Source organism: Tympanuchus pallidicinctus, unplaced genomic scaffold (assembly GCF_026119805.1).
Source record: "Tympanuchus pallidicinctus isolate F22 unplaced genomic scaffold, pur_lepc_1.0 scaffold1, whole genome shotgun sequence".
Taxonomy (NCBI): Eukaryota; Metazoa; Chordata; class Aves; order Galliformes; family Phasianidae; genus Tympanuchus; species Tympanuchus pallidicinctus.
In genome coordinates, this window is record NW_026294618.1 from 60,841,698 (window position 1) to 60,865,380 (window position 23,683).

The following is a 23,683-nucleotide window of genomic DNA, read 5'->3' on the forward strand; positions in this document are numbered from 1 at the left end:
ATAGATTGTCAGCTAAGAAGCAAATATAGATTGAATTTCATAATTAGACTTTATCAAACTTTATCATTACTGTAGACTACATAATATAATGTTGTCATAGTCAAGGGCCTTTGGTCTGTGACAGGTTAGCTGGGCCCTCCTTAGCATTCCTCTGCCAGAAGCTGGCAGAGAAGTGAGAAGGGGGAGTTGAGATAAAGAGAAACTATTTTACTAAAAATGGTAAAGGAATGTGATATAACACAGTGTAAAAGGAACCAAGAGTAATGAATCAAACAAATGGGAAAGAGAAAATATCTCCAAAGCACACTGCAAGTTCAATCAGAACAGAAAAAGGGACATCCTCACATCGCTATATCCCTTCTTCCCAGAGACCACGTGGGAAGGACTGGAGCACTCTAGAAACTTCAGTAATACAGGAACTGTAATTCCTGCAATTCCTCAGCAGCCCTCCTGATTCCTTCAGTTCACTGCATGATGTCATGAGATATGATATACCTATGGAAACTGTGACAAATGTTCTTATTTTTATCTATGTATTTATATAAATATATATGCTCACACATGTATTTATGTGTACACATATACATACATAAATATACACACAAGCAGGCACACATATATAGATCTCATTGGACTAAACGTGTTAGAGAATGATATTAAAAAACTTTCAAGTATATTCAGATTTGATCACATATGATTAGTAATCTTTTTTTGATAGTATCAGGGGAGAAATTCAGAATTCAGGAGATTTAAATGCTAATTTGTGACTGGGAAAATGTTTTTCAGGTTAGCATTGAGAGACATAGGTATGGGAAATTTGAATTGGTAAGGTAAAACGTTTAGTCAGACACTGTAAGATAGTATATAATCATCAGCCACAACACAAGTTGCAAAATAGAAGTACCTTTTCAGTTGCTTAGGATTAACCCAGTTTTAGTATTAACAACTGTGATAAGTACACTCTGAGAAGACTTCAGTGATAATTATCCATTCGGTATTAAGGACTCAAAACTTGTGTTTAATTTCTTAGTATAGCAGGTTTTATTAATAAATGGCAGTCTATTGCAATCTCTAGTCAATATCGGTAATAAACATCAAGATGGTCCTTGTTTCTTCCTCTAACATCTATATCTGTTTTGAAGGAACAAACAAAGTTTTTGGAAGAAGAGATACGCAGTATGGAAGAGTCAGAATTGGCTTTCAGTGCTTACAAAAATTGGTATGGAGCTACTAACAAGGACTTCAGAAATGTGATCACCAAGTTTGATGCGTTGGATAAAACAGCAATGGAGAAAAAAGTGCAGAAACTAGAGGTACAGCTTTGTTGGACACAGCTATTGTTTGTCTTCAGTTTCTGTTCACCAAAAAATGCCCATGTTTTGACACGTATCTTAACTGCTGCTCAAAATCCTAATTTCACCCTGCCCAGAGAAATAAACAAGATAAAGATCATCCAGTATAAAGCTTTGTGTTCTCCTATCACATTACATCACACTTTGGTTGTTGAGGTTATGGATAGTCTTAAATAACATGATACTCTCTTTCCATAAGGAATGTTTCTGTATATTTTGTTTCATTTAAAGCTTAAATACATTTCCCTCCCAACTCATACTGTCATGTAAATTTTAAACCAGTACATACCGTGGCAAGAAATACATTCTCTTTCTCATCACTGAAGTAACTGCAGTAAGGCTAATTTTTTTTTTATTTTTTTTTTCTGCTTCCTTCTAGTTTATCACAGCCTAACACCAGGTAGTTTTGTAATGAAAAGACCATTTGATTTCACTAACAATTCCTTGTGTCCTTAAAAACCAATAACGAAAACCAAACAACTGCTATGCTCTCATTGATAATAAAATTGCAAGGAATGAAAGAGAGAAGAGCTTGCATAAATTTTCTCTTAACTGATTTTCTTCACAGCTGCTTTTGAGTGATATGGACATAGGCCACAGTTTACTGAAATCTGCCCGTGAGAAGGGGGAGCGAGCTATAAAATACATGGAAGAAAATGATGTTGACTGCTTAAGAAAAGAAATTGGAGATCATGTGGAACAGCTTGAAGATTTAGCTGGTTCAATCAGGAAAGAGCACGTGACTTCAGAGAAGTGCCTTCAGCTGGCAAAGGAGTTCTCAGACAAGTACAGGGCACAAACCCAGTGGCTCACAGAGTACCAAGTCATGTTGCATACACCAGTGGAGCCAAAGTGTGAACTCTATGAGAAAAAGGCCCAGTTGTCTAAATACAAGGTAAAAAGTGATTGTATTATCATAGTATTTAATGAATTTTGACAGAGACTCTCAATAAATCTTTTGATGCAAATGTCTGTTCGAGTTTCCTCAATAGATTTATACCTCTGATCTGAATCTCTAAAAGCAGTGTCAATGTGAAAACATGCATTATTTGATATCTGAAGAAGAATGAGTACATAGATTTGCAATGACCATATTTTAGTAAGGCTTCCACATTTGAAAATTCTAATCTTACTTACCTATCACCCATATGATGAATTCCATTAATGTCAGCAGAGTTAACTGCCTTTTTAAGCAAGGATGAAAATTAATTGGTCGTCTTTGCAGATACTCCTTCAGGCTGCATTAGTTTTATGAGCTTTTTGGTTAAAGCTGGTGGTCCCAGTTCAACTGACTCCCAGGACAGTCAGCTTCTGTGGCCTCCTCTGTTTTTATTTTGCATTTTAATGAAGCATCTTCCCTCCACCCCCAGAAAATAATTGACAAAGTAAGTGTTGGCTCTTTTAATAATGCTTTTGTGAAATACTGCAGGGTTCCAGATTTTTCATTATATGTGTGCTGAGTCTGACTGCAATGGAACTAACTTTCCTCACACTAGTCTTTACAGCTCTGTGCTTAATATTTATAGCTAAAACAGTGTTGATAACAACACTGATGTTTTTGCTGTTGCTGAGCATAATTTACACAGCATCAAGGCTTTCTCTTCAAGCAGCTTCTCCTGCCCTTTCCCCCATCCTCCAAGCTTAAATATTCAAAATCATATGGTACATCTCTGTGCTTGTTTGCTACATTTTCGTGGAGCTAGTGTCTCACTGTAATTTCATAGATGCTGCCATAGGCCATACTGTCTGACCCAAGGATAGAAGAATGGCATAATAAGAACTCAAACTGGATACGCCCAAGAGTACAGTTTTATGCACTCATCTGTATTGTTATTTCTCTATGAGCAGGGATGTAGCAATATCTTATTGCCCACCTGTTTGCAGAATTTGAGCAAGTTTTATCCCTAACGCCCTTTCACACATAATAGTTTACTGTCCTTTAGCAACCCCAGGTTGTCAGTCATGCTTCTAGGCACTGTCAATGGGAGAAATTGCTCTCAGGTGCCTGTAAAGCTATTGTCCCAGGGCAAGGCTTAAAAATGTGGTCTAGTAATTGTGACGAAGCTTACCTTACCTGGAAAGGATGATATTTAACATGAGAATGCTGTGCTTCAGATCAAAGATAAATGAACGAAATAGATCTTCAGAGCTCAACACGTTTTACTATTCTTGCTTGTACCGTAGTCCATACAGCAGACCATTTTGTCCCATGAGCCTTCAATAAAATCAGTGATTGAAAAGGGAGAAGCACTTTTTGATCTGGTGAATGATGTGACTCTAAAGAGCAACATTCAAGACCTTCAAAGCAATTACCACGAACTCTGCAACGCAACGAAGGTAAAAAGTCGGGGAAAAGAAATGAAGGTTCTTTCAAATTGCTCAATTTCTCCCCTTTTTAGGAAATTAACTACTTATTTCATAAGTAGTTCACATTTCTGTCCACACCATGGAGAGAAAGCCACTTAGATTTCAGTACTTGTTTCAATCATGTTTCTGCTAAACCTCATACAAACTTCATTTAATCTAGTTCTTGTTAATAAATGGAAGTCACTAGAGAAAATGGACTGCAAGACAGATACAATTTAATTCAGCAAGGACAATATAAATTTAACATTGATTCATGAGTCCCTGTTTATATAGTGTTTTGAAAGATCTAACACTGTAGCCCTAGCAAAGATGCACTCTGCAAACATGTTAATACTTACTCTTGACCAAAGCCCCTTTAATTACCAATCCGTCCATCTAATAGCAGATTATTAGATATAATTTTCTTGAGTTAAATGCAGGAAAGTGTATAAAAAATCCTTCTTAAAATGAAAAATATGCTTAAAACCATATTTTTAGCTCAGTGTATTTATTCTCACTTTGCATATTACAGACACAGGCAGTCTGTATGTACAAATGCTATGAGCAGCAGGGACTCTACTGTAGCATTTGGTTGGCCATGTGCAGTTTCTCAAACTGTCTGTAATAACTCAGTTGAACTGAAATTAAAGCCAGTTGACAATGTTCCTGTTTTTAGAGGAATGTGATCCTCACTGTCTCTCTCTGCTTTTGAAGTATGTTATTTTACTCTGAATAAAAAGCTACTTCAGTACCACAGATTTTCTTCCCTCAGCTAATCTCTTCAATATCTTCTTTAACTGTCCAATCATATCAGTCAGTCACAGGAATACGAATTTGGAAAAAACACTCTTACTATATTTTCGATGTCTTGGTATTTTCAACATCTTGGTATTTTTATTTTTTTTATTTTTCTTAACTTACCATTTAAATTTGCTTGTTGTGAACTTGCAGGCATGTGTTGAAACCTTAGAGGTGAGAGTAAAAGAGCATGAGGATTACAATAGTGATTTGCAAGAAGGAGAAAAGTGGTTATTACATATGTCTAGCAAGCTGGTTAGCTCTGACCTAATGGAGAGTAACAGTCTTGAAATAATCACTCAGCAACTAGCCAACCACAAGGTGAGTTTGCTGCTTGGGTAAACTGTCTGGTAAATTAGATTTTTTCTTTTTTGCTTCACAGTGTCATTAATGCGATTTACATGTTTACTTTGTAACACTGTATGTTGGATCAAATTGAACCTATACAAGAGCTTTTTTTACACTGATGTTAATTCTGTTTCAGATTTTTTTCTAAGAGGTTCCAATGAACAGACCACAAAAGATGGATTAGGGTCATTTTACTCCTAAGACCTTTTTGTCTCTGATACTTTCAAGGAAGTAAAGAAATATTTTTTCCCATTTTTTTTTTTTTTTTTTTTTTTTTTTTCCCCCTTCTATTAGATTATAGCATTTCATCCTCTGATTTTATTCAAAGTATTGCTATTGTTATTAAATCCTCTCCCTCTCTTCATACACGCATTTTGAAACAGAGATTCCGATGGCATATGTTGAAACCTTTTGACTCATAGTAATTAGCTTATTATTCCTTTAATAATCTCTTTGAATAAAAGTCTGTGTCCACCAAATTGGATCAAAGGGTCTACTGTGAAAGAGTTTCTTGAATATGACATGATTCAGTATCAGATTTAGTCCTCAGTACTAGAACACGAGAAGTTGGTAGAGCTCTGGTGATAATAAAATAAATTTTCATTTGTTTTATTATCACCAGAATACTCTGTTTTGGGACATAAGCATATTAATGCTTATATACTCAACAGTGTTACTGATGTTTCTTTAGAATACCTACATACAGACTGTTGGCAATATTTTTTATGTTGAAATTCAAATAGCTCGACTATTGCAATATGCATTGACTGAAAACTTCTTTCCAAAGCTGAAGAGAAAGAGCGTTTCAGAAAAGAACAATTAACTTTTAATAAGCTCATTAAAAAGCTGTGATGTAGAACATATTTCAAGTTTGAAATATCTCTTGAAAAGTATTTTATCTATTTCTTAGGCTATCATGGAAGAAATTGCAGGATTTGAAGACTGCTTGAACAAACTTAAGAGTAAAGGTGATTATTTGATCAGTCAATGCACAGAACATCTTCAAGCGAAATTTAAGCAGAATATACAAAGCCATCTTCAAGGAACAAGGGACAGCTATTCTGCCATATGTAGCACAGCCCAAAGGGTAAATCTTTCAAAATTGTTTTAAATACAGTTTAATAACAAATGTTATTATTTCTGTAATTACTTGCAGATTGTTAAGAGGTAAAAATTCAACTGTTTTAAAACAAGCCTATAAATTACTAATATAGCCTTTTATCATTATTGTGCTATAGATGAATTCCTTGTGATCTAAATGTTGCCTTGGAGCCAACATAACTACCTGCATAATAGCCAGAAGTTCCAATTTAAGTTCCAATTTAGTATCTCTGCAAAGTCACTATATTCAGATTACAGTAGCTTCTGAGCAGTCACAGCCAAGAAAAATAGAGGTATTCCTAATTTCAAAGCTAGGGAGAAAATTACACTGATACATAAATAACTGTTCTTAATTTTGTGCTAAGAAATACTGTCTCCTAGTAAAACCAGAATATTCAGTTAAGAAGGGCTAGTTAGGTCATTTTGTTAATCTGTTAATCCAATTAGGAGATCAGACTAGCATAGTTTCAAATAACAGAAACAGAGAAAGAGAGAGAAAGAAATAAAAAGAAAAAAAAAAAAAGAAAAAAAAAAAGAGGAAAAAAAACACTTAATAGAAAGAATTGTAGAGATAGATAAAACCTTGTAATAGATCAATGGCAAAAATGAAGAACAAATTTGAGAAAATGCTCTTCATTTTCATCTCTCTTTTCTCTTTTCAGAAGCCATGTCTTAAATGCTGTCCATTTTATCCACGAATTAGCAAGGTGCTCGTGATGAGCATTCATCTCCTGGTATTTCTATATACAAGAGCCAAATTTTTTACAATCTTAACTGTTCTTTCCTTTTTTTTAATTTTTTTTTCTCTGGCAGTTAGCAAGGTGTGGGTAGGGAGCCAATAGTGATGTTTGAAAATGTAATGAACTTTCAAAATGTTTACTTTAGGTGTACCAAAGTTTGGAACATGAACTCCAGAAGCATGTCAATCATCAAGATACCCTACAACAGTGCCAGACTTGGCTGTCTACAGTACAGTCAGAGCTAAAGCCAAGTACCTGGACACCTTTCAGCCTAGCAGATGCAGTTAAACAGGTAAAAGTTCAGCAGTTGAAAATGCTGTTAACCTTATTGAGGTGATTTCGGGTAAGAGCTCTATATTAATAGAAATTATCTCTAGCCTCCTCAGAGATCTCTTTGTCTTCATTGTTTATTTGCATATCCAAAAGAAATATCTTGAGGGAAAAATAACCTTAGGTGAAGAATTACAGAGTTTTTGTTAGCTCTCCTTAATGCTTAGAAATACATTATTTGAAAATAGCCTTTTAATTAGATAACCAGGCTCAGATAATCTGTGGCTGTGTTTAGCAGACATATTATCTCTTCAGCTTGTCTGCTTTCCATTCTGTTTGCCTACTAATGTTTCTATATGAGATCTGGTTTCATAGTTCCGTGGACATAGAGTCTGTTATCAGGCAACCAAAACAAGTTTCCAGTTGGAGTATCAAACTGCTTCCAGCTCGCATTAGTCATTAAGAAAGGCTTCTTTATTTCTTGGTTATTTTTAGCAACAATCAGACTTGTACGTTGTTTTCGAATTAAACTGGTTGAATATGAAAAGTGCTGAAATTGGATGTTTTCTCTTCCACCGTGTGGCTTGAAACCATGAGATACTTGAAATAATGCAGATTTTAATTGTCCTTTCCTCCTTTATCTGCTCACCTTTAGGAAGAATTTTACTGTCTTTTTGATACTATTCCCACCTGTCCTACTCCTTAAGTTACTGGGAGACAGTAACTAACTTCTCTTTTTTTTTTTAAGCTGGACAAATTAATTTCTGTCAGTCTTGTCCAAATGCCATGTGCTGCAGCCTCATATACCCCAGCCCTTAGCTGAACTTGTACCAGTTTGCCAATGTTTCTTCTGTGAAGAAAGAGGGAAACTGAACCCAACGCACCAGGCACAACCTGATAAATGTAAATGTAGAGTAGTCCCTTCCATCAGCCTGCTCTCTTGCTTTATTGCTAGTGCAGTAATTCAGGGTTGCTACAAGAGCACATTGCTGTTATGTAACTTGTCCGCAAGAAGCCACTACTGGGTTAGGTGGTCAAACACCTTCCTCCCTGGTCTCTAGTTGCTGTAGCCCAACTTGTCAGGCACTGATACTGCCATTTTCATGTGGGATGAAGATACTCTTCATATGGAGAGATGATTTTCTGTGGACAGTGTCAAGAGGAAGAATCCTCAACAGTATAATGTTATCAAATCTTGTGAGTGATAGAAGTTGGGGAGGTTGGAAAAGATTCAGAGGATGTGGAGAAAGCATGGTGTGCCACTGGGTTGGATCCTCCATGAGGAAGATGCTGGAGAATTTAATAGATAGAGGCAACGTGACAATTTATAAATCAGATCAAGTTCTGCTTCCCGTTCATCTTGGGAATGTAATTCACCTTGTTGAAACTTTATATGTATCAATCAAAATTTTATAGTTATGTAAGCTAAATAATGTATATGTCACTGAATGCTTTGCTGGGTGGATGATGATTATCAAGATTTTTAGAGTTACACTTTTCTGCATTTTTTACATTTTCTAGTTAAATATGCAAGTCTACATTTCATTTCTTGGGAGTAATGAGATAAATTAAAAACACTAAAACACATGATTTTAATAAAGTATGCTTTATTCCACAGTCTGAGTATATTTGGGGATTGTCTTCCTTCAGGTGAAACATTTCCGGGCTCTGCAGGAGCAGGCAAATACATATTTGGATCTTTTGTGCTCCATGTGTGATCTGTCAGATGCCACAGTGAAGAGTACAGCAACAGATATTCAACAAACAAAACAAATGGTACAAGATAATCACAAGAAACAGCTTTTAATCTTATTTAGAGCTTTAACTGCTTTGATCTGTCCTCTTTTAAAAGGTCATATTGGGTAATAGTCTAAAGAAGGGCATTCTTACTTTCAGCTCCAGTACTTCATTTAGAAACGGCTTTATTACTCTCTTTCTCTTTTTAAATTATTATTATTTTTTAATTAAATTGACAATGCTATCCTGGTAGTAATATAAAGAAAAAGGACAAAGTATTAACAAAACACACTTAAGCAGCATTACAAGGTGTTGTCCTGAAGGCACATTAATAACATGTTGAAGAAAACCTCATCCAAATTGCTTCACAAAAGAAAATTCAGTTTATTGTTATATATATTTTAATGTTATTATTTGTTCAGGAGTAGTCTGGTGCTTTCTCTGTTAGGATATACTAATACGTTTGCTATAATAATTTTTATGATAGTTCAGTTCAGACCTATGTATTTTATCCAGAACTTATGAATTTACAGAAGTGCTCCTCGGTTTTAAATTTCAAAGTACCTTAATGCTTTGTTTTAAAACAAAATCATAAACATATGATGTTAGAAAACTACATCTTTAGGATTTCTCTTTTTAATGTATGAAAAATTATTTCATACACACACACACACGCACACGCACACACACACACAAATCATCTGAAACGACTTATATCCAGAGTAAAAATCTAATACATATAGTAACAGCATTCCATACCAGAAAAGAAAACTGTTCCAATCCAAGTAGTCCATTGACAACAAGGCTGTCTAAATATTGAATAGCAAAAAATAAACAAGAATACAATTCTTCTTTTATGTATATTGCAGTGGAAAACATTTAAGAAATCACAGGCGTGGCAGTACTGATATTTATTAAACTGGTTGAATGTCTAAATCTTCAAGACTCCTTATGTGTGTTTGCAGTAAAAGAAGATTTGTGACTATTGGTGTAAGATGATTAATGGGCTCAAGACTAATAGGCATTGTTCTTATTGGCATTTTATAAAAGGCATATAAGCAAAGTAAATGGATGAAACGCAGTAAAGTGTTTAAGTTTTTTGGTTGTTTTTTTTTTTTTTTTTGATTGTAAAGGCGTACAGAGCACAGTCTGTTGGTAGTCTTGGCATGCAATTGACTATAACAAATTAGTAAATTACACATTTTAAGCTTTAACTTAGAATACTGAAAACACACACATAAGTATATTTGCTTTGTTCAAGGGTCATTTTTCTCACAGCTTTCCTTGCATAGGACTGATTTTTATGACTTTTGAAGGTTGAGTCTCCTTGTGGATAATATTAGCCTCCTCAGAATCTAGTAAAGGAATTTGCTGTGAGTAGAGTATTGTGCTTGAAGAAAGACTGTTATTCATCCTCCGGTCTCCAAAAATATCTGCATTAAAGCAATCCTACTGTTCTTTTTTTGTTTTGTTTTTTTCCTTTTCTGCTAGATTGAGCAACAGATAATGCATTCACAGTATTTGGCTCAAGGTTGGGAAGAGATAAAACAAATGAAGGCTGAACTCTGGATATATTTCCAGGATGCAGATCAACAGCTACAGAACTTGAAAAGGAGACGAGCAGAGTTGGAACTAAGTGTTGCCCAGAATATGGTACTCCAAATTAAGGTAAGGAGGTTTTAAGATAAGATCAGAATGTAAGGTAGAAGTTCACCTCGTAGTTTATTTAATTGCAATGAACATATTGCATGTAATTGGTGGTATGTTCTAAGCAAGAGCACAGAAGAAAGAAGAAAGAGAATTCCCTTATTGATGCTACAGTTGGATATAGAGAGCAAAACATAATACTACAGTGTTTCTGATTTTTTTTGTTGTTGTTGTGTTGTTTTGTTTTCTTAAACAGCATACAGTTTGCAGACTACTGTTTTGATTTTTTTGATTTACCTTCAATTTTAATGGGCTAGTTGCTGATTGTAATGCATCTGAAGATAAAATCTGCAACTTGTGCTTACTAAGTTTTTTGATTCCAGTTATAATTTAGCTAGATCCATTTCAAAAGCAATCTAGAATATCATCAATTTTGCTGGACTCTGAAAAGCACTGGAGAAGAGACGTGATAGAAAGCCATATTAATTTACTGTTAGTTGTGAGATATATGACTTCAGATCCTCACTCATTCATTTATAAAGCAGATGATTTTTATGGCTATTCTGCACGCATCTCAGACATCATTAAAGTAACAAGAAGAAAGAAGAAAACAAATTATTTTTGAATAAGTAATTAAACGCTTGGATTTTGCATTTTTAGATTAGATTTTTCTTGTGTTCTTTTCTGATGTGCCAGGAATTGGGTGAAAAGTAAACAACCAATCCTGTCCTAAAAAAGCATTTGAACAAAATCATAAAATACCTCTGTGCAGTGTTGTCTATGTCCTACTACACTAGCAGGAGTCAGTGTAGAGACAGGAGTCTGTACTTCTTCACTATTGTAGTCGGTTTTATTATGAATGACAGGCACCAGCTGTAGTGTCAGAAATGATTCATTCTGTGCTTTTCCCTGGTATTTACTCTATTGTAGGAAGATATCTAGATCAATTTGTGGGAGTCACAAAGAAAGAGGTAAGGGTGAACATCTCTTCCCCAGAAGTCCACAATCCCTCAGTGAAAATTTATCACCCCAGCAAAGTGCTGAAGCTGGGTGTGTTTGTTTAGTTACAGGTTTTGGAATTGGAATTTGAGAAAAGATTGTCTTTACCCCCAACAGTGTAGAAATGCCAAAGAATATCTGGTTAATTTTATTTGTCAGTATATTCTATATTTTCACGTGGAGTTCTCTGTTCATTAAAAAAAATGTTTATGTAGATGAGCTCTTTTATCTAGTGGAGTTAATTAATTCAAATAATTAATTCAATATTAATTCAAATGTTAACTTGAACAGCGATAACAGCTATTAATGAAAGAGAAACAAAACAAACTATGCATGTGGGGGCACTGACTCATGGACTCTTTACCCAGTTTTAGTCTCTAATAAAAAAGAGAAAGAAATGAGCTAGAAACGCTTCTGGTAAAATTAATTTGCATGAGATTGCAATTATCCTGTATGTTACAATGTAGATGGAATGAGTGCCAGGAGCCTGGCTAGGAAAGTGTAACTTCTTTGTGATTTCTTTTTATCACTGGTATTTGCGCTGGTTTGCTGTCCTTACATGAGAAGATGGAGAGAAAGGGGAAAAGGAGAAGGCACTTTTTCCAGTTAACATTGGTGCAACATTTGCCTGGACAGATAATTAGTACTAAATTAGATTTATTTATTTCAATGTTTTTATTTAAACTTCACTGTGTCATTTACAGTAAGCGTCACCATATTGGTTTTGATCTTTTTCAGGAATTCAGTCAGAAGTTGCAGTCTAAGCAGTCAGCTCTTACTTCAGTGACTGAGAAGATAAACAAGCTAACCCAAGGACAGGAGTCACCTGAACACAAGGAAATCGGACAGTTGAGCAATCAGTGGCTGGATCTCTGCCTTCAAGCACACAGTTTGCTCATACAGAGGGAGGAAGATCTACAGAGGACAGTAGATTACCATGATCGTATGAATGTAGTTGAAGTTTTCTTGGAAAAGCTCACAAAAGAGTGGGACAACTTGGCTAGGTAAAACAAGGGGTAGCAATGAGTACATATACACTGAAAGAACAGTTTACAATATGTCTCTAAGTGGATCTGCTAAAAAATTCCATTTTCTAATGCTTAATTAAAATCAGCCCCCCTTATTAATTATAGCATAATTACTTGTATTGAAATAAAGAGTTTGAGGAGGTACATCTTCCATCTTTGTTTTTAAGATCCCATTTGGGGGCATAGTATTTTCTGGCACATCAGGCATTTATATTTTGTTTGATTGTTTCATTTATCTTTCTTGTCAGTGCTTTATTTAACTATTACATTGAAGCTTAGTTACTTCTACTAAATTACTGCAGATGTTTTTTACTCATGTTTAAAATAAACACACAGGATGTGCATAAAATTGTAGGAGTTTACTACCGCTGCTATTACTTGAGGTGCTGATGACCATATTGCAAATGAAAGAGAAGAATAAAAAATGTTAAACTTTTTAAACAATAGTTGAAACTGATATCTCCAAATAAATCTGAAATGTGCAGGTATTTGCATCATATTGATTTCAGTTGGTAGAGTGCTCATAATTTATCCATGCCTCTTTTAAACCTGTCCTGAAATAGAATCTGATCATTAATTTCTGTCTTGTCCATTTTGATAACAGATCTGATGCTGAAAGCACAAATGTGCACCTTGAAGCTTTGCAAAAATTGGCACTAACGCTTCAAGAGAGGAGATTTGCTCTGGAAGATTTGAAAGATCAGAAACAGAAGATGGTGGAACATCTGAATCTTGATGACAAAGAATTAGTAAAGGAGCAATTTGGTCATTTTGAGCAACGCTGGACTCAGCTGGAGGAACTTGTGAAAAGAAAAATTCAGATTTCTGTTTCAACCTTAGAAGAGCTTAGTTTGGTGCATTCCAAACTTCAGGAACTAATGGAGTGGGCAGAAGAGCAGCAACCTAGTATCTCAGAAGCTCTTAAACACAGCCCACCTCCGGATTTGGCTCAGAGTCTTCTCATGGATCATCTTACCATTTCTAGTGAGCTTGAAGCCAAACAGCTTGTACTGAAGACACTGCTGAAAGATGCTGAGAGGGTGATGACCAGCTTAGGGCTCAATGAAAGACAGGAGCTGCAGAAAGCACTTTCTGATGCACAGCATCATGTAGATTGTCTCAGTGATCTGGTTGGCCAGAGGAGAAAGCACCTGAATAAAGCACTGTCTGAAAAAACACAGTTTCTCATGGCAGTCTTTCAGGCTACCAACCAAATTCATCAACACGAGAAGAAGGTAACATTTCCAGAGCATATCTGTCTGTTGCCAGAAGATGTGAACAAACAGATCAGGACTTGTAAGAATGCCCAAGCTAGCCTGAAAGCCTACCAAAATGAAGTCACCGGGCTATGGGCTCAAGGAAGAGATTTAATGAAAGAAGCCACAGAACAAGAAAAGAGTGAAGTGTTAGGTAAACTGCAAGAACTACAGAATATATACGACACTGTTTTACAAAAGTGTACCCAGAGATTGTTAGAACTGGAGAAAAATATAGTTTCCAGGAAATATTTCAAAGAAGATTTGGATAAGGCTTGCCATTGGCTAAAGCAAGCTGATATCGTCACATTCCCAGAAGTTAATGTAATGAATAGTAACTCTGAACTGTACACCCAGTTGTCCAAGTATCAACAGATTCTTGAGCAGTCTCCCGAATATGAAAATCTCCTACTTACTCTACAAAGACATGGCCAAGAAATCCTACCATCACTTAATGAAGTGGATCATTCTTACCTAGATGAAAAACTTAATATTCTCCCTCAGCAATTTAACACTGTCAGTGCTCTGGCAAAAGATAAATTTTATAAAGTTCAGGAAGCAATTTATGCTAGGAAAGAATATACCTCTTTGATTGAGTTGACAACTAAAGCCTTGACTGAGCTAGATGATCAGTTTATTAGTATGGACAAAGCTCCAGCTGCTGTTTTAGCCAAAGAAGCTCTGGCACTCCAGCAGGCCTACAAAGACCTCCTAGGTGAAGTGATGAGTCTTGGTGCAGCAGTGGATGAACTAAACCAGAAGAAGGAGGCCTTTCGTAGCACCGGCCAGCCTTGGCAGCCAGATGAGATGTTAAAACTTGTCACATTATATCACAAGCTGAAGAGGCAAATAGAACAGAAAATCAATTTGTTAGAAGACACAATAGAAGCATGTCAAGAGCATGAAAAAATGTGTTCACAGCTTGAGGCACAGCTAGAGGCAGTGAAAAATGAACAAATTAAGGTAAATGAAGAAATGCTCCCAATAGAAGAAAAGTTGAAAATATACCATTCTCTGGTGGGCAGCTTGCAAGATTCAGGGAGTCTTCTGAAGCGAATAACTGAGCATATAGAAACCCTTTCTCCCCAGCTTGATCCATCTGCACGTGAAACAACAAATTACCAAGTGCTGTCTTGGCAAGATAAACTAAAGAATTTGCACGCTGCCATTGGTGACATAGTGATGGACTGTGAGAATAGACTTGTGCAAAGCATAGACTTCCAGACAGAAATCTGCCGCTCACTCGACTGGCTGAGATGGGTGAAAACAGAACTCAATGGAAAACTAAGTTTGGACCTAAAACTGCAAAGCATCCAAGAAGAAATCCGAAAGGTTCAGATACATCAGGAAGAAGTGCAATCAAGCCTGAGAGTGATGAATGCACTGAGCAATAAAGAGAAAGAGAGATATATGAAAGCAAAGGAGCTGATACCTGCTGATCTGGAAAACACTTTTGCTGAGCTGACAGAACTAGATGGCGAAGTTCAAGAAGCTATACACATAAGACAGGTTAGTGTATACTCAGTGTCGTTAGTTTCTTACGAAGCTGAAAAATATAGCTCTGAGGCTTGATGTTTGTAATCTACATGAAATCTTGTTAGTTTTTCTAAACAATTTAGATTGTGATTTGCTACCAATGTTGAGTGAAAGAGCAGTAAGATTTCCTCAATGTGCCTAAATACTTACATACAGAAGTACAGGCTCACTCAAAGCCTACTTCCATCTGTTCTCTCCCAGACCTATTAGATGTAGTACAAGGAAAAGAAAGGAAACCTCTCCATGGCAATCAGCCCTGGTGCTAGCACCTTCTGCAGCAGAGCAGAACTGCAGCATGTGAGGGAGGCCTGCAATCAAAGAAACCCCAGGGTGAGGAGGGACATGCTGAGAGCTAACAGGAGTCCTCAGCCCTTGTGAGAGTGGCTTAGAAAGTGTAAGCAGAGCTAGGATATATTTGTTGGTATTGTGAATTTTTATCTGTTACTGTATTTAATTTTCACTTTTATTTCAGGCTACCTTGGATAAATTATATAGCCTTTGCCAAAGATATTACCAAGTGATTCAGATAACAAATGACTGGCTTGAGGATGCTCAGGAGTTTCTGCATTTAACGAGAAATGGTCTTGATGTTGAGAACTCTGAGGGGAACCTACGGAACCATATTGAATTTTTCAGCACAGAAAGTCAGTTCAGTAATAATTTGAAGGAGTTACAGGACCTGGTACCTGAGCTGGAGCCTTTTATACATGCCACAGCAAGAGAGCAGCTCATGCAGAATCTAGCTTCATTGGAAGAAAAGGGCAGAGGGACAAAGCAGGAAGCCAACAGTCAGCAAGAATTGTTGCAAAGGTATAGTTTTCTTTTTTTCTTTCATTTTGTTTTGTGATTTTTTTTTTCATTATGTTAATGATGAAAGAAACATATTCCAGCACTTGATTAGTTTGTACGGGAGTTTTGTAAAGTGTGTTACTGGTGACTGAAGTGGATACTAGGATTCAGAACTCTTGGATTCTGATTTCTCCTCTAACACTGACAAGAGATGTGATCATAAAGAAATTATGATAAAGTTGTAAAAAGCTTGGAAAAGCATGAAGAAGCTAAATAGAGAATGGTTACATATTAATTCACAAGGCGTAAGAGCCATGGAGATGCAAATGAAATTGAAGTAGACATTTTGAGCTACAAAGAAATACTATTTTTAACCAGCATACTTATTCCAATGTGTTCTGGGTGCCAAAAGTTTGGGAGGGTTTAAAATACAACCTAGACAAAGTCACAGAGGAAAAGTGCATCAAAGGCTATTAAATGCAAAGCTAGGAGTACAGTTTTACAGTTTTTGGTTATCTCTGAGGCAAAGCTGGAAATCAACAGCATATACTTTCGTATGTATCTCAGTAGTCTTGCCTTTTCTTGGAAAAGAGTGGTTTTATTTTACATTAAATTGTTCTTTCTGGTACTGCATTTGTTCAAGGTGTGCTTCTGAGTGGCAGGAGTATCAGACAGCACGACAAAAGGTCATTGAAGTGATGAATGAGGCTGAGAAAAAATTATCTGATTTCTCAGTAGCTAAAGCTGCTTCTTTTAATGAAGCAGAAGAGAAATTGCAAACACATAAGGTAAGATGCTGAAAATTATATGAAATCATTTTCCTTCAGTTAAAAACAAATGTTTTTTCTGGAGATCCTGACCCATGAAAACCTGAAATTGAATTTTTAGATCTTTTCCTTAAGCGCTTAAATGTTAGAGTATATAAAGAATTGTTTTGTGTGTGTTTCTTTTTTATTTTAGACTCTAATAGCAGAGGTTACCGGTTTTGTTATGAAAAAAGTTTCTGAATACGTTTCCTATCCTTTTCAGGCATTAGCAAGGAATAGAAAATATGATTACACCAAATTTCAGCTCCATCCACAGATTTGCATTCTGGAACAAGTCCTTGGAATTATTGTAGCTAATATTTGGTATATGCAAAATAAAGTGGAACTTAACCAAGTCACTCGATGCAGAGTACATAGTTTTTGTCTACAGTGGATGGAAGTTTCTCATCCTGAAAGTGTGTTGAAAAGTTACAAATTGTGTTATTAATAAAAGTAAAACTTAATGTCCATTTTTGCTTTTTCAGACTCTTGTGTCTGTAGTAAATTCTTTCCATGAAAAGATCACAACTCTTGAAGAAAAGGTTTCACAGCTGGAAGAAGTTAGCAATGATGCCAGCAAGGCAACTGTAAGTAGATCAATGACAACGGTTTGGCAGCGCTGGACACGGCTCCGGAATGTAGCCCAAGAACAAGAGAAAATTTTGGAGGATGCAGTACAGGAATGGAATGGATTTAATGATAAGGTAACTTCTGGTCTTTGTAACTCCTCAGTTTCTAACTGTACATAGGATTTTGCTCCTTATACTGGCCTTCACAAATATTGAGTACAGATTATAGCAAAGTCTTGTGAAATGAAGACAATTTTATTCCTGAGAAATTTATGATTGAGAAAGCTGAGAGGAGGAATCACAGTCATTTTCCCCAGTTCACCAAATAAAATACACCTCACCATGGAAGATGTAGATTTAGAATCACTGCCTTGCACTGTTTAGAATCAAACACTTGTACCATTCTTTTATATGGGTACATATAAAGTAAAATACAGGTCTTTTTACTTCTGATGGTTCTTCAGGGTCTCTTCCTCTGTTTCCCTTCCCTCAAATGATTGTCAATCTTTTTTTTTTTTTTTTTTTCCTTCTTTGTTTTCCCAAAGAGGATGAAGCTGCTAATTTTAAGTTTGGGCACTGATATTTTTCTTGTCACTGGTCTGGTCAAATCACACTTTTTTCCTAAAACCTTACTTGAATCTTTTTATCCGTTGTTGTCCATTATTTTATGCTCAGATTAAAAGATCTCTGGGAATGAGGAGGATCTTCCTGTTAAATGTATGGCTCATGCCAAACAGGGGTCTGTTGTGGACTAAAGATCTAGGTCATATGGCAATAAAGATAATAAATAATAAAAAATAAGAGGAGCAACTTATCACAACAAAGGAGACCTTTAGAAGACCTAGTGTAAAGAATTAGGCTACCTAGCTATTGCTGTCAGCATTAGGTCAAAGATTTAGGGCTGTTGCATCAGCCCTATACCACAAATGTTCTTTGGCATCTAAACATATAGCAGAAGGTGTAGAACCAGTTGGTATCAGTTGTAGTAAGACTGTGTTTCTTTGTGTAGATTCAGAAAGCTACTGTAGTGATTGATCAACTACAAGATCGTTTACCAGAAAGCTCAGTAGAAAAAGCATCTAAAACAGAGCTCCTGGAACTCCTGGATTACCACAGCAGCTTCCTTCTGGAAGTGGAGCACCAGCTATCATCTTTGGGTCTGCTCAAACAACATGCTCTTAATATGCTTCAGGATGTGGAAATAAAGCCATTTTCTCAGGAAGAAATACCAGTCATGCAAGAAGTCAAAGCAATGCAAGATCGATGCCACAAGTAAGGTTTTTTTTTTTTTTTTTTTTTTTTTTAATAAGATTCACTAGAGAAGTAGTAACTTAAAATTCATTAAGTAATAAGAATTACTTACTATTTTTATTATCTCTATTACCATAATTAAATATTACTATATTTAAGAGAAGTTAAAATTTAAATGAATTTTAATTAATTTGGAAATACAACTTTACTGTTATTTTTTATTTCCACCATCTGTGAGTATATATTGCAGAATATGTAATTCCTGCATTGCTTTAATAATGGGAACATATGTAAGAATACCATAAACTACATTGGAGTTATAACTGATTTTAAACACTTCCATTGCACCTCACCTTTAACTGTGACCTTTCAACTTTTTGTGACCTAAGTTTAGATTTGTTTATGGCTTTGTTTCTCCTATTTAAAGCAGTTCAGTTCAAAAAGTAGGCATCCTTTGAATTTTACAGGGGGATTTAGCAAATAGAACACATTTTAAAATTATACCCTGTGACTATATGAATATTTGTATAAATCTAAAGTGTTCATTTACCATGTAAACCAGGAAGTTTTATAGCTGAGATTTGAGGTTTAGATTACAGGTATCCACATCTGAAGCAGTTAATTCTTACTGCCTAGTTAGTAGAGAAGTATGGGCAAGTCTAAGAAGCATTTATTTCTTGCCTATTTTAGAAGTTTATTTTGGAATGGTGATGAATCATTCTTAATTATGCCCTAAAATTACCCGTTTCCTCCACTGACAGTACAGGCACCCTGTGATGGTGAGCTCAGATGTAGGTGTTCATACTATAAACATTTGCATTTGTTCAGAAAAAAAAATATACATAGATTTCAAAATACATAAAACTGCTTATTAAAAGGCTTGAGCTGAGGAATAAATGTGAGAGATGTGTCTGCTGCTCAAGTAGGCTTGCTACACTGCGCTTTTTTATTATTTTAAGTCTAGGGATATTATTCATTCTTTTCATTATTTAGCACTTTTGACAAAGCAAAACATTTAAACATCCTCAATTCTTCACAAATGGTCATTGTTTCTGTTTCTAAAGTATGCAACAGAAAGTGAAAAATAGTGTAAAGCTTGTGAAACAGGAGCTGAAAGAGCGTGAGGAGGTTGAAGCACAAATAAATGTTGTGAAGACTTGGATCCAGGAAACAAAAGAATATTTATTAAGCCCTGATGTGGAAGTGGATACTCAACTTCAGGAGCTGAAGGTATATTAAATCTGTCAATGTCGAAATTACAGTGTTTCTAATACATCTTCATAATCTAGTAGAGAGTATTAATCAGTTTCAAACCACCATCAATTACAATTACATGATATTAATTGAATTTTAATAAAGCCATAGAAAAAAAAAAATCATGGAAGTGGGCTGTAATATGTTACTTTCAAAATATTTAAGATACATGTAAATATTTGTATTTATGCAACTTTACCTATCTGGCATATAGTTCATTCTACTTTATGTCCTAATCTAAAATATGAAAGAACTATAGAATATGAAGGGCAGAACATGGCATCTATTTTCCATATTAGAGCTCTTGGGAGAAACAAAAGCAACTAAATAAACTCCATTTACTGGAGGTGCTGAAAACTTGATTATTGTCCATATACAGATGACATACTGGAACAGAGGACTGGGCCTGAACATCATAAGTGAGAATCCAGGGAATCTCAACATACAATAATTAGTTCATTATTTATATGAACTAATGAAAATAATAACAAAAGTTGAAAGCAATTAGCTTTGTTGTAAGCTGCAAGTAATATCTTCTTTTGCTTATACAGTTTATGCAGACGTAATTATTTTCCTTATTGTTCCTGACAATATTGCTTTTTCTATAATTAGTCTCTCCTCTGTGAAGCAACTACTCATCGCCAGGCTGTTGAAAAAATGGCTGAACAACAGCAGAATAAGTACTTGGGACTTTATACAATTTTGCCTTCTGAACTCTCTCTTCATTTAGCAGAAGTTGGGCTGGCCCTTGTAACTGTACAAGATCAGGTAAAATGTAGTAGATGAAATTGTTACAGAATCAGTGCATTTTTTTAGATGGTCATCTTTGCAACCCCAATTGCTCAAGCAGAGACACCCAGAGCAGGCTGTCCAGGACCATGTCCAGATGGCCTTTGACGATCTGCTGTGACAGAGACTTCAAATCTTAGTGGGTAACCAGCTCACTAGTGCTGTCACCTGCACAATGCAAAAGTGCTTCCTGGTATTCAAAGGGAACTGTGTTCTGTTTTGTGTCCATTGCCTCCTGTCTTGGCACAGATCACCACTGAAAAGTGTCTGTCTGCTGTTACAGATGTAGGGCCCTTCTTTAGACTTCCTGACTTTGCAACACGCTATATCTGAGGGTGATCAAAGTGTAATTAGTTCTATTAACTACTTACTTTAACAAAACAAAATTATGTTAATTTGAAAGTGAAAGTCAATTTCCTTTGAGGAAGAGAGTTTTCTATTGCTGAACTTCTGATTTTTGACAGATTCAAGCCAAAGAAAAAGAAACTGGGCATATCAAAACACTGAATCAAGAGTTTGAACAGCGAATTCAGGGGATAGCAAATGAATTAAATGCAATTCTTTCCAAACTAAAAAGGAAAACAGATGATATAGTGCAAGCTAAACTTGAACAGAAGGTAAGAACTAAGCTTTCCTTCATTGATTACATCAAAAACTCTTCTGAACTGAGAATTGTACCAATATTTTATCTATTAAGATCTTATATGTAATGTAGTTCAATGGAATGTACAGAAATATCCTTTGCAAACTAGCCCATACAGGGTACAACTAGAAACTACAACTACAACTATCACAAGAAAATGGAGGGGGTATTTGAGAGTAAAAGAGCATGCAATTCTCTCTAAATAAAGCGCATGATTGCAATCTGAAGAAGTCCAAGAGGGCTTCCAACCTACTCCTAAAAAGACAATTCTTTTCATTCCATCTTTACAGCTGATAAATAGAATTTCACTTAGTCAGTAGTTAATCTCATGTAATCTAGCGTACTCATGAAGTGAAGTACTACTGGAGCAGTTAAGGGGAAATACAAAGAATTATGTTACTTTTCTGGGTGTTCTGAATTTTAGTTATGCACTACAGTCATAAAAACTCATCTCTACTAAGGTATAATGGCCTTATACCTTAGTATAAGGTATAAGGGCCTATAATGGTTTTTTGGAGGGGGAGATAAGAGGGAGATGGGGCAGGGGAACTGGCTATGGCTTTTTTTGTTTTTGCTTGTCTCTCAGCTAGTTAAAGATAAGCTTGTCTAAATTACTGTGTGAAAGTAGGTAAGGCATACCAAATAGGGGAAGACTTGGTATGCCTGGTGTGTCATAAATTACCTGTTTGTTTTCATAGGTTATTAGCAACATCATCTAAGTGTTATTTGGTTTCTAGAACATGTCACTGAACTACATTCCATTAAAACTGGTAAACCCTTAGTCTTCTAACAGAAGACCAATTAAATGTGTTTTCCAATATGGCACAGACAGAAGCCCTGTGTCACCACAGATTTAGTAAAGTTTTTGTAACTCCACAATAGCTCTCAGCTGATATTTCTGAGATTGGGTTGGCTTTGGTCACAGTATTAAATATTTTTTTGTATTAAAATTGAAAGTGGTTGTGAAAAGTAAAATACAATATTTTAAATCCGTATGATCCAAATCAAATATATCTGTCTCTCACTTTCAAGCAAAGTAGAAATTCTTTATTCTAGATATATACAGACATAAAGTTATGCCTGTCTGAAATATGTATGTTATTGTATTTAGATGTGTAGATTTACAACTATCTTCATGTCTACACATAGATAGTAATGTTTTTAAAGTGTGGTGGTATTAGTGGAATAATAGTTATTTATCACAAATATCAAATGATCAAATAATTGATCATAAATTGAATCTAACGTGTCTCTGTCAGGATAGTGCTAACCAGATGAGTTAAAAGCACTTGTGGCTAGATCAGTGTTCAGTTCTGAAGCGGTTATTGCCTGATGATTGCAATTTATATTTCTAAGAATAATTGTGAAGTGTTTGATGAGAATTACTTTACAAAAATGATGAATCATTAATACCTTAGGCATAAAACGAAAGACAAAAACTCAACACCACAAGCAACAATAGCCATTAAGCATTTTATCAGTTTGAGAACTATAGATAACAGTTTAGATTTATTTTTTAACACTTACAGAAACTTTGTAATTATGGTAGGAAAATCTGATTTAAAAATCAGTTCTATTGAAATGGTCTGTCTTGATCCAGACTGCACCTTTGTCTGGATCAAGCTATGAAAGCACTAAAGTTTTCATAATGCATTCTTGAGTGATTACTAATTTCTGAGTTTATAAGTGTAACAAGTCCCTTTCAAATAAACAAAAATCTTTGTCATGGCGACATAACCATTCACTTTGTCCAAGAACAGTTGACATCTCTCTGAAGTGACTCAGTCTTTTGATATATTAGGGAAAATAGTTACTTTTTCAGCCCAGTCAGAGAAGAAAAACTAGTGTCATCCATTTAAGAGATGACTAAACACCCTGCTGTTCTGCCTTCCTGCTTAGAGAGTTGTTGTTGATTTGTAGCCAGAATAAAGATGAAATAAATCATGGAAAGTTAGGGCAGGCTGTAAGAGATGCATGGTGGACTAGAAGTAATCAACAAGAAAGCTTCCTATCTCACTTATTTTCTTGTTTATTCTATCTAGATCCTTGGTGAAGAGTTGGACAGCTGTAATTTAAAGTTACTGGAATTAGATGCATCAGTCCAGGAGTTTTCAGAACAGAACATACCCCTGGCTAAGCAGCTGGCTAACAGAATAGGGAAACTCACTGCACTGCACCAACAGACCATACGGCAGGCTGAATACAGAGCAACCAAGCTCAGTCAGGTATGATCTAACTTCTTCACTGTCATTTCTTTGGGAAGCAAAAAGCGCATTAAGAAGTTCTCATGTATTTTCCCTTAGTTATGTAAGAAGATACATTCCTTGGCACATCTGCCTATTTTTATTCAGGGCTTGTATAACACAGCAGAGAGGAACAGATTGGTGTCAAATAAGGAGGGTGGAATAACTCTATATGGTGCTG

The 23,683-nt window shown here is 35.6% G+C and overlaps 1 protein-coding gene across 1 annotated transcript in view; it reads left to right on the forward strand.

The window, feature by feature from the left end:
* Positions 1-23,683, forward strand: part of SYNE1 (spectrin repeat containing nuclear envelope protein 1) — a 282,683-nt gene that overhangs the window by 150,635 nt on the left and 108,365 nt on the right. Inside the window, exons 68-85 of the mRNA XM_052694476.1 lie at positions 1,143-1,313; positions 1,921-2,247; positions 3,537-3,689; positions 4,650-4,817; positions 5,755-5,931; positions 6,831-6,977; positions 8,606-8,731; positions 10,184-10,360; positions 12,077-12,342; positions 12,971-15,131; positions 15,631-15,968; positions 16,591-16,735; positions 17,239-17,457; positions 18,332-18,594; positions 19,638-19,803; positions 20,440-20,595; positions 21,081-21,233; positions 23,302-23,484. Of these exons, the coding sequence (XP_052550436.1) occupies positions 1,143-1,313; positions 1,921-2,247; positions 3,537-3,689; positions 4,650-4,817; positions 5,755-5,931; positions 6,831-6,977; positions 8,606-8,731; positions 10,184-10,360; positions 12,077-12,342; positions 12,971-15,131; positions 15,631-15,968; positions 16,591-16,735; positions 17,239-17,457; positions 18,332-18,594; positions 19,638-19,803; positions 20,440-20,595; positions 21,081-21,233; positions 23,302-23,484 (5,496 nt within the window). The remainder of the gene's footprint in view (positions 1-1,142; positions 1,314-1,920; positions 2,248-3,536; positions 3,690-4,649; positions 4,818-5,754; positions 5,932-6,830; positions 6,978-8,605; positions 8,732-10,183; positions 10,361-12,076; positions 12,343-12,970; positions 15,132-15,630; positions 15,969-16,590; positions 16,736-17,238; positions 17,458-18,331; positions 18,595-19,637; positions 19,804-20,439; positions 20,596-21,080; positions 21,234-23,301; positions 23,485-23,683) is intronic.